A 16357-nucleotide genomic window follows, 5' to 3' on the forward strand; every position below is an offset into this window, starting at 1 on the left:
AAAGCTGCCACTGATTCGGTTAGAATTGCGGTCACAAATTTTTAAAATAAATCTTTAAATTTCACAAATGTTAAAAAACAAACTGCAATAGGTTTAAGCATTATCAAAATATAATAAAATGGCGTCACACTAAATCGAATCATTTCCGAAAAATGATTTCAAAAATGATGTCATTTCGATTAAAATGCTACTTTCAGTAAAGGGGACATATGGGCAGCCAAATTTTTGATCTAAATAATAAAATAAATTTTTGATAATTTAAACGATTTCAGCCTTTATTATACGCTGATTACCAGTGCATACATTGTAGAAGTTGATTTCAGTAAATAAGTAACAGAAAATCTACATATTTTAGTCAAAATTTTGTGTGTTCAAATTTAAATTATTGCGCTTTTCCGAATTTCCTAGTTGTTTTGAGTTGTGATCGTTGGATGGAGCAAGTATCAATTGTTAAGAAGAATCATGTTGGAGTGTGTCTGAGGAGGAACAATTATGCCTCTTAAACTGAGGCAACGATAATAAAGTGTGCCTAATAGTTATTCGTGTATCACTTCGTTCGAGCAACAGCTCGCGAAATTGCCTAAAATCAATCGTCCAAAACAGATACTCAAAAACATTTTCATGTAAGAGGTCGAAAACCAGAAAAAAATCTCAAAACTCGCTCATTTTTGCCCCGACACATGAATATACATTCTTTCATTTAGCAAAATGCATGTTACATGACAGAGTAAAGTAAGCCAGGCAGTAGCGCTTGATTTGACTAGGGATTGAATTATCTAGTAGCCCTATCTTTCGTAAATAAAATTATTCAATTTATGTCAATTATTTGATTTTCATACAGTGTATTAGATACCTTATTTGACGTTTCAAAAATGTGCCGCTCCTACCTGGTTTATTTTACTATGTCGTACATGTTAAATAAAATGAAGGCAAAGATTTTGTATCCATATTTTAAAACTACTTAGATCGAAAGAAGTAGGAGATTTTATGGTCTGCCCGTGACCATTACATGTCAGTTTGCCACTGTCAAAATTTGCCATTACATGACATTACATTACAATCGTTTTATAAATTGTTGTTTTGTTGATTTATTGCTTTGGTGAGTGAATTATCTTCGGTATTGCCTTCGACTTGGGATAAAAGCTTCCATCTCGAAGATAATAGTAGATTATGCACCTCTGCCCTAAATGTTTATTTTTACGATTTGGAAGTTATTTACCGAGCCGAAGGCTTGGTATATAATCCAAATCGTCAAAATAAACATTTAGGGCAGAGGTGCATTGCATACGCTACTTTCCCACAGGTGGAGGTGCTCGATTGATCATATTAGTGAAAAGGTATACTCAAGCTCAGTTTTAAATATCTCATTTTTTAAATAAATATGGTTTCACTTCTGTACGCTTTTTCCAAATCATTCACTCATGTATATACGTTGTATAATACAGGTGGTGGTGTATGATACAAGAAACCACGTACCACATCATTTAAAAATCGTTATTATTCCATAGAATATCTAAAATCTAAAAAATGTACAGCCATTGAATGGGTTTCTACAATTTCGATCCAATTTATATTTTTCACTCCACTTGAGGTATCTATGTTGTTATTGTTACCATGTACCATGCATAACCAACCAAACGAATCACAACGATGTACCCAAGTTATCATATGGACTGAATAGAAATATTAGCATTGAAATTGTTGGATTTTATAATTCCTTCCCTGTATGCAAATTTAACGATGGATTTAATTATGTGAATTTTAGCGTATAATAAATTTCTTACACTTCCCTAATATTAGTACCAAGTGCATTTAATTCCGTGTTATTATAATTATTATTTTAAGTTGGCGTTAACTAACTTCATAATTTTACCTTCCTTAATAAAATCATATTGCACGAACTCTCCGCATTATTAACCATTACAATCCAATTATACACATTCACATCGCTCTTCTAATATAATCCATAAATCATAAAACACTGGAGAGAGAAAAAAAGTCAGTAAATTAATCAATCAAAATCCAATTGTATACAAAATGGTCTTCATGTTTTTATATAAAATGGTATCTATAATTATGGATTTTTACACCTCCATAAATAAAAATTTCGTCAATTTCACATTTTATAATCGAATTGAGAGATAGTCATAATTTAGTAATCGAGCCAAAATAAAAAAAATATTAATAATAAACGAGAAAAAAAGCTTAACTAACGTCGTCAGATGGTGTGTACGCATTTTTATATTATTATAGCGAAAGACAATAAATTTTTGTTCACATTTTGTTGGCACTAAAAAGCGACCGGCACGATCATTTACTGTAAGAGTTTAACAGAATATATATAGCAGCGTGTGCAGACATATGTAATGTAACCAATGTTGTTGTTATATGTGTAGCCATTATATCAATTAATTAATAAAAGTAAATCGAATTCAATTGCCATAGAGAAACGATATATTTTACCATCATTATGTATAGCAGTCCTGGCCGTCATGCTGCTTCGGTGTTACTCAATTGCGAAAAAAATATATAGCAAATTGTGAACTGATCTTTTGGGAAACGAAATGGTTACATTATTTTATAGAAAATCTGAAACATTAAATGTTTTTTTTGTACAGTTTGTGTGGTTCATTGTTGAACAGCAATAAAAAAAGTAATTCAATTTTACCATTTAACAGCACAAATAGATCGTTAGCATCGTTTTTAATCAAATCTTTTATTTCGCTCTAACCATATAAGCTATAAATTGGTCGTAGAATAGATATGTATTTTATCTGTAATTTATCAGACCATTAACCGACTTAAACGGCAGCATGAACTTTCTTATTCGGTTGAAAAAATATTGTGAAAATTAAAACGTTTCCCGAGTGGATCGGCGGTAACAAATTATTCATCAATATGCGTTGACAGTAACGTTGTTGTATTTTTCAGGAAATTCAATTAAAACATAGAACTAGGCTCGCACAAAATCATATGGACTTCGGTTTTACGCTGAAGTTAACTTTTACTTCAATTAGATATCGAAAATCATTTTCCGAATTTAAATGATGAAGTATTACCAAGCAAATTAGTCAATTAATTTTAATTTCCATGAATTGTTGTAATTTGCAGCACAATTTGCTGGCACTTCTTAAGATTTGTAGACGATTGTTAATAAAACAATATAATCAAATCGCGTAGCACGTTAATTTTCAATAAAATTTCGCTTTTACATATCAAATCAGAAATTTCGAACAATGGAGAAATCTGATTTACAGTAACAAGGATTAAATATCAAATAAATCAGTTATCTACGACAAAAATAAACGATGAGAGCAGGCAGATTTTTAACAAAATGTTAGATTCCTCCAAAATCTTTATTGTCCCGAGTTCTCGATCAGGCTAGAAAGCTAGGAGCATTTAGTGGAACCAAAAAAGAATTAAACAGTCTACACTGTAAGTTAGTTAACTTGGTACAGATGGTAAATGGTGCTGGTACGTAAAACGCATAATTAACTGATTTTAAACTCTCGTGGAATAAGGAAACTTTTATACCCGTTGGCATCCACGATTTAAAACAATAAAAAAAAATGGTGTACCCAAATGCGTTTTTTGTAGAACTAACGAAGTAAAATATTTGATATCCAAAATTAAGCGATACTTTAAACTAAAGAAGTAATAGATTTAATGGTTTCATGGCGATACGCTTACCGTTTATTAAAGTTTGAGTTATAGTTTTCCAATGACAGAGCAGACTGTATTATTTAATAAACGATGATCATTTAGCTTGCATCCTATTCCGTGTGTAATCACATAATTCAAGTTTTTTCTTCGTTTTACCGATTCATACACTATACTATCACAGCCTGAATTATGCAGAGACCTCTCTTACCACTGAACAAATCTGGAATCTCGTGTCGAATCATTAGTTATGTCAAATGGTAATGATTAAGGAAACTCACAACGACACAACGTCAATCAAAGTGTAAGGTATCGTGTGCCGTTGAAGAAATTTTTTTCTAATGGATGGTGAAGCATACGACTAAAATAATTTAATGACTGCACACGGCTGATTTTAATATAGACGTATGAGAGTCAACGAAAAGATTAGGTGGGTAGGCGAGCTTGGAGTTTGCTCATGACGAGCTCTATGTTTCAGTTCGTTGTAGGCTGTATATATCTAAGTGCGATGAAAGGGTCATATTAATTTTTTAAGGCTTTTAGATACTTGGGTCCATCTACAAACTAACAATCACACTAAAAAAGGCATTTAATCCAACGTACGTACTATTTCGATTAGTACGATTGCTGCCCTTTCTTTCTACTCTAGTTATAAATTTCTCATAGGACAAAAGAAAAATCTCGCTGCACGTACATAATCTATTTACACTGAATTAACAAGAAAACTAACCGATTAAAAGTTTGCACCGTGATACGCTAGCCATTTATCTTACATATAGATCTAAATATCGACACATTGTCACAGAAATACATTAACTCGAGAAAAATGTATTTGAAGAGAAAAAAAAATTGCTCTCAATTACGTACATGGATAATACTGTTTGTTATGCAATGTGAAAGACATAAAATTTAAGTCTGGTATAACATACATAACAGCTGAGTGGAACATATATACATACCATATATATACAAACACACATTTTGTATTTATTTCAGTTTCTTGCACCAACATTTTTATACCACCAACTTAATTCACCTATAATTGAATGAAAGCATTGTTTGTCTGTTCACCAGTGTTCACTGTAAGGTATACAATGCGCTGATATTATAAAAATAAATAATAAAAAAAAATCATTTGAATATTTAGATTATATTCAAAATTATGTGATTGCCATCTAACAAATAAATCACTTAGATTATATCTATTTCCGAATGGTTTTGTAAATTTGGAGATTCGTATAACATAATGAGATAAAGTCACAGAATACCATTTTCAAATAGTCGCATAACTGATCGTGCCAACTATCATTTTTACAGTCGGATATCAGTACAAAATTGCAGAGATAACATATTTTAATAACTCATTGTAAAAGACAAACGAAAATCATCACAGTTTAATAACCTGGGTTAATTAACTACTTGATGATTTAACAGTCCGGAGAACGATTGTCAGTTGGAGTACAACAAAACATCGTAGAAAATCATAGTTTTGATCAAAAGCAAAAATCAAAGAAAAATAGGAAATACTCATGGTAACATCACCAGCCACAGGAAATAATGGAATCTGCTCAACCTATCTGTTGAAGCACAAGGTGCACATTCCTAAAAACAAAACTTGATTCATTCGATAAGCGTTCCATAAATGACATTAGACAGTTTGGGGAAATAACGTATAATTTGTAAGTCAACTCGAATTTTCGAACATTTTGACCAACAGTAGATAAAATCTTGTTCCTACAGTAATCGCAGATTAGATAGCAAGAAATTCAAGTGTTTGGTTGTTTTTTTTAAGTTCCAACAGTTCCACACTTCTATCAATATATTGCACACACATTCTCTGCGCACATTACGCTAGTTGTCTCACTCTACGTGTGCGATTATCAGCGGTAAATCCGAGTATATCCCGAATAATACTAACATACGAATTGTGAGCGTGAACGTGTGGAACTAAGAAAAACATAGAGTTGCATGAAAATATTTCTAACTATTCTGAGCTGGCTGTATTACGTGTCTAAATTGTTTTACTTTCGCCAAACCATGAAAACACTGAATATCACGCGTCAAAAGTTATCGGAAACCACACTTTTTTAGTTCTCTCTCAGCAGACCTTGCAAACAGATCTAGGGATCCGGGCGATGTTTTCCTTAATGGTGGAGTTTGTTTATGTTATTCGTCAAAGAGAGAAATTTGATACGAATGCGGAGCTTACTCTCCGTATCAACGAGTAGTGTGATGCACATCGAACGATCAACTCATTCTGCTTTATATCGCGTATTTTCGGTTTCGTTTTTATTCTCATTATTCTTCTATACATTCAAATTCAACATTGAACGGTGTGTATTTGGTTTTGTTGTTTGTGTATTTCATGGTGTGACGAGTGTAAACTTGTGTACATCACAGGATTGAAACCACTCAATCACAGTATATATGTGAGTTCGTATACCGAGAGAATAATTTTTGCATAAGTATGTATGTTTCGTCGAGACGAAACACGTATCACACGTATACTGTAATTTCGTGGTTTCAATCCAAGTGATGCAAATAACTATTGCGCAAACGATATATCAAGGTACTCGCTTCGCTCATATCAGCAATCTAGACCCTTAACAGGAAAACAGCCGTATTTTTTTTGAAATCAGCTTACTTTAACTGATAGCAGCCATTATCCTTCACAAGAGCCCGAATAATCTCCACCGTCGATATTTGGCAATGTCTATCTGTATGTGTGATATAATTTTTCAATGAATTTTGGGTCATAATTCCACTAGGTAGTCTACCTCTATCATGATGTCTATAATGATGAAAGAAAATATTCGTATTTATGTTTATGGTAGAAATAAAACCGTTTCCGTTTTGGTTTTATTACACATAGTATGTATAATATTTATTTAATTACTCAATATATATATATATATTCATTCATAATTTATAATAATTCAATAATATTCTTTTGTTTTCTTCTTCTTCCTTTCCTTTTTAATCAAAAAATATATTTAGATTAGATATATTTATATTTATAATTTATATAATGCTTTTAAATATATAATTATATAAACTCAACAGTGAATGCATCATAAGTTGTTGTAGTTATTTTTATTATTTTTTTGTTTAATTAATTTAGTTACACTTTTTTTCTTCATTGTTATTATGTTATATCAATAATTTTATTTCAATAATTTGATTTTCATTATTTTCGAATTACATTTACGTTATTTATTTTTCTTTAGTTTTTATTCAAGCGTTGCTGTGTTGTTAACCTTTTACAAACGGCAAGCATAACACCATGTTACATTGATTTCGTTTGAAAGTCTTTGTGTTTGTATGGAAAATCTTTTACTTCATTAGTTTTAACATACGTTAATAGTCATTTTTTCGTCGTCTTTGTCGATAAAACAGATGACTAGCCGTTTCTAAAAGGTTATTTTAGTTTATGTCGTTTAAATTTATCCTACATTGTTTTATACGTTTAACTTTTGTCATTTAAGATTATCATTTGATTTTTTTTTTATTAAATAGAAAATTGTTGGACATGTTATCTCGTATAGATATTTAGAAGGATTTATGAATATATTTTGTTGAGCTAAAAGTGTGGATTTTTTTGTTAAATATTTTGTATGTGTATAACATCTATGTAATTTCAAAACAAATAACATCACATTTCAAGAATAGACAGAGTACAATTTTTTTTATTATTGACACTCAACAGTACTTTTATTTTCCAATTTTTTTTTTTCATTTTTTTTCACTCGTAAAAAATCCATTTCCTTGAATTGATTAAGCAACTGGAACATATTTATATAAAAATTTGTATGGATAATAATTTCCCGCTGTAAAGTTTTTTTTAAGCGATCGACAACACAAGACATATTTGGTTGAGTTCCAGTTTTTCCACGTAAAAAATGTTAAAATGTTAGCTGTAAAAAATCTCTTTTTTGTGTATAATGTCGGATTCGTACTTGTTTCATAAATGATTGTAGTACAGTACGCTTTATAACCGAATTTTACCAATACTTTTAAATTATCACTAAGCCTCAGCATTTTATCATAGCCAACTTTCCAAAGATGGAACCATTTTCATTACATGCAGAAGTAAGTACAATAAATTAACACTATAGATTTGGTGTGAACGACTATGTTGTTTGGGAAGAAATCAATTCAAGAAAGATAAGATAAATTTCTTAAAATCTTTCATCACACGACAGAGTAAAATAAACCAGGCAGGAGCGGTTCATTTTCGAAACGTCAAATAAGGGACCAAATACACTGTATGAAAATGAACTGAAATGACATAAATTGAAAAATTTTATTCGCAAAAAATGTAGGGCTACTAGATTATTCAGGTCCCTAGTCAAATCAGCGCTACTGCCTGGTTAACTTTACTCTGTCGTGCTTTCACTTAAATCAAAAATCAAACTGAATTTGACTAGTGTTGACTGTTTTGCAATCAGTCAGTGTTGTAAAACAAGAAAATTAATCTAGCGGATCGTATACAGTAACACTCTCACATACAGATGGCAAGCATATCATTAGTTTAGCGAATCTAGTACTTGATTTCATATTAATATTTTCAACACATTGAAATAAAAAATCTTTTACTTCATATGTTTTGACACGTAGTTTGATAAATATGTAAGACGACGCTACCCAGGAGCTCATTATTTTTTTTTTCATTGATATTTTCGACGACAGATGATAAAACATGACCCAGCATGGTTTTTTATGTTTTTTACAGTCATATCTAAAAGTTCCGTCGAGTTATCAATCCACTTTGTTCTGTGGAAACTTGATTGTAGAATCTACCAGAATTTTTAAAAATATGTTCTTCAAAAATGTAGAGCCTGCAAAGTTGTAAAGGGTTCATTTCGAGTCTCTGAACGTTCTATACATTATGAATTGGATTACTTTTAAGAACAATGTACGCATAGATCGCTGAAGATAGACTGAAATTTTCATAAAATGTAACGACTCAAGGGTTCACTATTGTAATATTGACAATAAAATGTCGTCAGATATCATTAAAGAAATGGAATGCAGCAAGGACTATTTTAAGAGATTTAAATTTCTAAAATTACAGTGAACGACATCTCAAATGTCTCACTGTCAAATTTTTCTGAGAATTTTATTGTGTCATTGCATATTCACAATGACATTCTCTGAAAAAAAATGACAGTGAGACATTTGAGATGTCGTTCACTGTATGAAAATTTGTTAAAAATTACATAAAATGATCAAAAACCAAATATTTGGAGTTTTTTTTTTCAAATTCCGTAAATAGTCCCTGAAATGCGGAGTCCAGTAATTTTTCTGGTGTCCTAGAGATTGTTATTACATTTCTGATATATTATTTCGTCTGTGCTTATCAATCATTCTGTCTTTGCATGATATTTCTGATGACATAATGTCGAGAAGTCATTAGTTTTGCAAATATTTTTGTCGCAAAAAGTAATGTGAAAGCACTGTATAAAAAGGGAAAATGTATGTCCTCGGGTATATACCCAATTTTTTTGAGCTTTACTGGGAAGACAAAATAATTTTAAAATGTGGAAGTAGAACAGGTTAGGAAGTGGTCAGATTTGCATATGAATCTGAATGGCTACTCCATGTTTCGATGACATTTTATTTAAAAATTCCTCCGGGAAGACTGATTAAAGTTTAGCTAGTCCACCTACTACACAGCTTCCGTGCACGTTATGAAATATGTTCTGCAGACATGTCCAGTATCATTATGTATAATTAGAGAATGTAAACAAAATAAAACAACGAAAAAAATCTTTCAGAAAATCTCCGAAGACAATAAACCAACTCAAGTGTACGTTGGAGTGTTTAATCCATAAATAAATCGTCGATAAACAATTTACCCATATTGATTGCCATCACGTCAACGTTTCATATAACATTATGTGAAAGTGTTGTATTTCGATTGATGTTGATTTTGTTCGGCTGAATAAATATACAAAATACCACTTCGAGGGGAAAATCTTTCTTTTCTCACATGCAGACCATTTCTTATTTGGAAATTGTGTTATTTAGTTGTAGAGGAGATAAGCTACTCTAAGACTGATAAATGCTACAATGGAGTAGAACAGACTCAAATTTGTTTGAATTCGAATTGATCATAAGACTCTGTGCAAAGAAATGTTCGGTAATTCTTTTCAGTTAAACCATTTACAGACGACAAACAATCACTAGTCCAATTAACTAATCTGCTACTTCTTTTGTTCATATTTGCAAACGATTGACACAAAAGTCTCTCACTTCATCATATATTCAACCATAAAAGAACTGATGAGCCACATACCTTATCGCTTATTGTTATCATCGCTGTCGACAAGTTCTGATTCTGGCGACTCTCCTGAATTTATCCAAAATGTACCAGATTCAAAACTAGCTTCAAATCGACCCGTTTATGACATTCATAAATTTACTAAATTTCCTACTCATTCTAGTCTTGGCAACGGTGAGAAATGGATAACCAAATCGTAAAGGAAATACTTGCAGCGTCAATTTATCTGACTCAATGTTTGATCTTTCTTTAAACTGACGAATGAAATCTATTTTTTTTAATGATTTAAGGACGACAAGAGGCCGCAGTCATGTTAATTTAAGGAAAAAAATTGGTAAGAAAAAGTTTTACTTTTTGCCTTCGTTCGTTTGATTTGACTTGGCTGAAGGTGCATTAGATGGAAGTGTTTGAGATGCCTTTTTCGAATTGTTCGCATTTGCTGGAGTGGCTGGAGTTGGATCGTCGAGGAACAGTGGATTTTTAACTTCCATCTCGCCAGTCTGTAAAACAACAAAACAAAACAAAAATTTAACTTCAATTCACCTGCGGTCATTTGAATTAATTTTTCTTACCGGCGCTAGTCCGGGACACTCGTACACCGTGTAATCTCCTTCTTCGTTTTCATCATCACTCTCTACATCCGACAACGAACCGTTGCGGTCGTTGTTGACACGATTTTCCATCGCTATGATCTGTTGCTTTTGATGCTGGTAGTGATACATGTGAGCACTCTGTGCCAACCGTCGATCACCCGATGGTGAAATCTCTTTGTTTGGACCAGTAACTCCGTATGCTGGATATTCGACATCAGCGGCCGCAATTCCTTTTTTATGCAAGGTATACCAACCTATTCCCAATGCAATAAGTCCAACGGTTACTGAAAATTTGAGAAGAAAAGTTAAAAGAAAATTTGAACTCTTCGACGTTCTACAGTTCTATAACGTTCTACGGCAACAGCATTTCATTTACCTGCAGCACTCACGCCAGCAATCAACGCTACAACGTACATTCCCGTTGCGGAATCCATTTCCATATGTTTTTTGATTACATCGCTCCTAAATCGACCATTTAGACCCGAATTGATGATCACATCCTCTTGTCCATTTTTCTGCAATTCCTCGTACAAAAGTTTCAAATCATTCCGGGTGAAAACATCCATTGACTTCGATGACAAATTGTTATTGGTCTTCGGTTTCACTTCCATCGGTGCCTTCATTTTATAAGATGGTACCTTATCATCAGTACTGTGCGACTGACTCAACTTGTTTTGTTCGACTGCATATTGAACGTTATCATCTTGAGATCGTTCATAGTTATCTCGCAGTTCTGTGGTGGAATCATAGAATCGTGGATCGGCCGGACTTATTGCGAACGGAATCGCGTCGTCAGACGAAGTTTTTTCGGGAAATTCATAGGAAAACGCAGGTGTACGTTGGAAAAAATCATCGTCTGGTGGCGATGGGCCATGATTGTGTTGATGCTTCATTTGGAGATTCTTTTGATGCTGCAGTTGTTGCTGATAGTGACGTCGAGCCTGCTCTTCGATGATATTCGTTAATTGAGATAGAAGATATGCATTTTCATTTTGACTTTGAACTTGGCCCCAACTTGGCGATTGAGGTGGTTTTCGTAGACCTGGAAAGTTGTTTTCTTTCGTCAATTGATTGTGAATCGAAATTGCTAGATTTAGAGTTTAGAACAGTTCGAAGGTGTTTCACAGTTGTGGAATTAGTGCTCGACGGTAGACATTTGCTTTTCCGTTCACAAGGTGGTGTGAAGAAACAGGTATCATTTTGAGTAGTTGGTTCTGCATTAGCATTATCGTATGAACTACGATCAAAACTACTGAAAGCATTCAAAATAGATGATGAACGAAATTGATGTTCATTCATTATGAACTGGGCGTGAACGAGAGGTTACGACAAAGTGGAGTAATGACCAAGACGCTATACTTAGGATAAGCTTAAGTTCTCAAAAAGGTATGTCGAGCACATAGGGCACAGTTGGGCATTTTGTACGTTGCGTCAGTATAGTTGAGAAGAGGGAATCAACTTTGTTGAAAATGATGATAATATGCGATACCAGCTGGGTGAACTGCTATTGGCGTTTTAACATTCACATTAGAATGTTCGTCCTCCGAAACATTGTACTGGAACGGTGGTTGTTGCTGTTGCCTCTTCTGAATGTCTCATCTTTGTCATTGTAAAATTATTCTGTTTGTTTTAATGTGACCTTTCTACCACTCAGACGTTCGCTGGAATGATGGGACTATTCATTAATTTTCGAACGCAAAAAGCAGCGTGTCCCATGAGACCGAACCTTTTGCTACCTTCCTACGTTATGAAATTATAGAACAGTCTCAAGTGTACTACAGGCAGAAATTTGATTTTCCCAAAGTCATTTCAATCTTTTATGTAAAATTACAGTCTTAAAAGGAAATTTAATTGGATCATATGGCAGATGGAAATTACAACAAATAAGCCAGCTTCAGAAACTATTAGTTCTACAAGAACGATAATAGAAGTTAAAGAAAGTCAAACTGGGAGTAGGGAGTCCAATTTAATTGAAGCTTTTATCTCACGTCGTTGGTTAGTTTTCTCAGCTCGTTATGTCTGTTATGTCCCAGCTCGTTAAGTGAAAAATTGTGTCTGAGAAAAACTTCCAAATTCTTAATAAGGTTTCATCGCAATAAGCAAGGCCGTCAAATTAATCTTTGTTCATTGAATGAAATGACACCTGTTTTTGCGAACATTACATTTCGCATTAATTACGATCAATTGTTCACAATTTACACGTACAACGACAAATTGCAGAAAGAAATACCTGGTTCGTTCTGTTATCGCAAACCAGTTTCACGAAATTGAACACAAAAGTTTAAACATTTAACTGAGTTGTATATAATGTCTACTCGTTACAAGCAACCTGGGCTAATTAGTGGTAATGATATGCACAGAAATTGAATTTTACGAAAAATTAGATTTACCTGGAAAATATTCCGTTTCAGCTAACGAAATTTGTATACAAAATCCTAGCTCTATCATAAGCACAATTAATTGAAACATCGTTTCTTTTTGCATTATTTTTCCGCACATATGGTAGCAATTTATATTGTTATCTTAAACCATCTTAAATGTTTATCGTCGCTATACAAAAACCACCTTTTCAATAAAACTCGGTTTAAAACATTATATGCCCACACACAACACAGGAAAATCAATATTCGGTTTTATGCACGACAGTTTTTCTACCACTGAAAATTCGTTCTGTTATACTCAAACGAAATTAACTACAAAAAAAAATGTACGAAAAAGTTTCAAAACGACAATCGCGAATTTATATAAAAAAGCTTTCCGTATGCCACACCAGTGTGACTGCAGAACAATCTGACTAGAATTTGATATTATTGAAGAATATGAGTTTAGCAAATTGACGATTATTTCACTCGAATTTTTACAAAAAATAATATGATTTGTTACGATATTTGAAACGGACAATATAATCCTGCTTGGTTCACAAAATTTTCTTTGCTGATAATGACGTTGTGACGTCGAAGCTTTATACAAGCACGCAGCAATATTTGTGCTGCTATGAATGGCAGTGGCTATGTTTTGTGGTGTTAGTTATGTTGAAATATATTTTCCAGCACAGGGTAGATAGAAAGTCTGGCCATGGTTCCAACAGTCAGTGGATTAATATCTTTCCCTCCTAGTTATCCCTTTACAGCGAGCAGGCACCACTAACACGTCGAGTCTGTTAATTTTTATCTAAGATTTTTTCAACAGACTGTTACGCGATCTTTTAATTCATGCAGGCTCCTCACTCACTTTTTGTCGTCTGTTACATTGTAGTTGTCGAAAAGTCGATTCAACCCGAAACCATCGATTGTGGAAAGCAAATTTATTAATGAAACATAACGCATGCGCGTTTTTAGCACTTGAATGAAGTTATCTATCTCATTATAAATGTTACCTACATATATAGCAGCTCCCTTTGACTTGTTATATTCTGAATGTAGACTTGGTTGAATTTAAATGAAGTGATTTTCACACATAGTTTGCAATATATAATACGGAGCGTTGTCTTTGATATAATGCCTTTACTTTATACACTGTTAAAGAGAGGGTAACGAATTATTATTTTTTTCTTTGAGTAGATTGAATTCAGTAACCTTTCAACAATAATGGCAAATTTTCGGCCTTTGACTCGCTTCCTTTCAATCTATTGCATTTTCGTTCGGCCTGTGATCGATGATATTGGAGGCAGGGGGTATTTAGGGTATTTAGGGTTCACACTTATTCAACATTCGTTTTCGTGAGGTGTGTTCTACACTGTCAAAATTTTGTCACGATTGACAGATTGACTTCACAGATGAAGTTATTTTTTTTCGTTTTTATATCTGACTGTGACGTTATTCAATTGTTTCAACCATAAATTTGTTTTCGAATTACACTCAAAATTTCCAGAATCGATCATTTTATTTTGATTTTTCTTTAAGTTTGCGTCGTCCTTTCTTTTACTTAGAAGGCTTAAGAGCTTATTATTTTCGTCTTCATAGATCTCATGATACCGTGATGTGTTGCGAGCCAATCGAAAGTAATCATCTCACATCAAGTTATACCAAGGTTTGTCGCAACGGAAGATATATTCTTCTTGTTTTTCTATGTTTTCGAAGTTACTTGTCCTGAATTCCTGAACATAGAGGCATTTAGAAGCAACATCAGATTTTTGAAAGTCAACACTTCCAAACTGGTATCTATAACGACATTGGTTAAACACCTCTTGTTTCTAAATCGAAACCAATATTTGATGGGATTATAATAATGCTTTTCGACATGTAATACTATCAAAACCAAAATATTGACAATCCAGTTGAAACCTCTTAGAATACAGCCAACACAGTTTTTCGTAGAAAAAGATTACCCTTAAGGTTCTACATTCTACATTCTTTTCTACTTCGTTTCTCCAAGGTCATAATAGTTATTTATGACATCGAGTGCGCACCGAGATTCATACAACGTTTTATGCAACAGAGCGATTTAAAGTTCGCAGTTTTCGAACATTATAATCTCGAGTTGCATAAATGAATTTTAAAAATTTCAGGACAACTTGTAGACTTGTGGAAAGCTTAGATAGCTTCTCTTATGATTAAGCAACTTTTTTTTTAACTCCATGAAGGTACACTCGAGTAATTTTGCGTTCTTGAGATCAAAAATGCAGCGTAACTGTCGATCTCAGCAACGCGAAATTGTTCAAGTGTTTTCGGCCTAATATAGGTAGGTCTCTTTCACGAAATAGTTATTTTTTCGCAGAGGTAAATCTTTTAGAGCGAAGGTTGTTGTTGGTGACCAGAGCGTAGCAAGGACAACAAGCCACCCGAGAAAGTGAATTTTTTTTCCGAATATCAACACAACATTTTTCACAGCAAAGGCTTCCGAAGTTTCAGCTGAGGTGAGAAAATTAGTATTTTTTCACCTGAGTTGCAAATAGTTGTTTACAACAGCGCGAAGTACTTTATTAGGCTATAGATGTGTAATTTAATTATGACACGAGACCGCAGACCGTAAGCCTAATCAAGTACTTCGCACCGATATTCATACAACGTTTTATGCAATAGAGGGATCTAAAGTTCGCAGTCTTCAAACATTATGATATCGACAACACAACGTCCTACTGACTAAATTATGATCTCGAGTTGCATAATGGTTGTTTGTGTATAATGTATATGTTTTGGACGATTGATTTTAGGCAATTTCGTATACCTAGGACTAAAAGTCTTTTTTAGCGTATTCGATTCCAGACCTCGCCTTCGGCTCTCACACGCTAAAAAAAGACCTTTAGAACTAGGTACGAAATATACTATTTCATATGTGTAGTGTGATTTGTCCCATTGCCTCCCCTCAAAGCAATGAGAATATTGCGTTTTCATGCCTTTGTTGACTGGTAGAATGACATTTCTAGTGAGAAAAGTGCAGCACATTCTCTCCAGTGTGGAGAAAATAGGATGTTTCTCACTTCATGCGTCATGTTTGTTTCAAAAATGGTATGGTGAATTGATGTTTGTTTGTTTCGTGGAGAAAAATGGTAAGTTGCACATATGGAAAACGCTGTGTTCATATCTATGAGAAATAGGTAATTCCAACTCGAGTGAACTTGCAGCCCACACTTTGCTCGGGCCACAAACATCGCTCTTGTCGGAATTTCCATTTTTCTCCCCTCGGTAAACAACTATATTGCTTGCAATCTGACCACGGTCACTGGAGTTCAAAAGATAAACGTATAACGCACTTACAGCTTGGTGCAAAGAATCCGAAGTTCAAGCTCAAGCGAAAAAAATAAATTTCGTTTCGTATGGTTTCATGTTCTCATATATTTCCACTCAATACGACAAAAAGAAGTTGTCTGCAAAAAGACCGA

General features: G+C 33.5%; 1 protein-coding gene across 1 annotated transcript; it reads right to left on the bottom strand.

Moving 5' to 3' along the window:
- Window positions 1-10214: 10214 nt before the first annotated feature.
- LOC119080053 lies at window positions 10215-13635 on the bottom strand. Its single transcript, XM_037188259.1, has 4 exons — window positions 12927-13635; window positions 10913-11578; window positions 10516-10820; window positions 10215-10443 (listed from the first exon to the last, which is right to left on the bottom strand). The coding sequence occupies exons 1-4, from the start codon at window positions 13033-13035 to the stop codon at window positions 10291-10293; spliced, it is 1233 nt and encodes a 410-aa protein (XP_037044154.1). The 5' UTR covers window positions 13036-13635; the 3' UTR covers window positions 10215-10290.
- Window positions 13636-16357: the final 2722 nt, after the last annotated feature.

The sequence above is a fragment of the Bradysia coprophila genome, unplaced genomic scaffold, assembly GCF_014529535.1.
Source record: "Bradysia coprophila strain Holo2 unplaced genomic scaffold, BU_Bcop_v1 contig_350, whole genome shotgun sequence".
Lineage (NCBI taxonomy): Eukaryota > Metazoa > Arthropoda > Insecta > Diptera > Sciaridae > Bradysia > Bradysia coprophila.

Coding starts and splice junctions, on each gene's coding strand:
- LOC119080053 (XM_037188259.1), bottom strand. CDS start 13,035: ATGTGCGGAAAAATAATGCAAAAAGAAACGATGTTTCAATTAATTGTG. Junction 11,579..12,926: donor TGAAACGGAATATTTTCCAG/GTAAATCTAATT, acceptor ACAACTTTCCAG/GTCTACGAAAACCACCTCAA. Junction 10,821..10,912: donor TGCTGGCGTGAGTGCTGCAG/GTAAATGAAATG, acceptor TCAAATTTTCAG/TAACCGTTGGACTTATTGCA.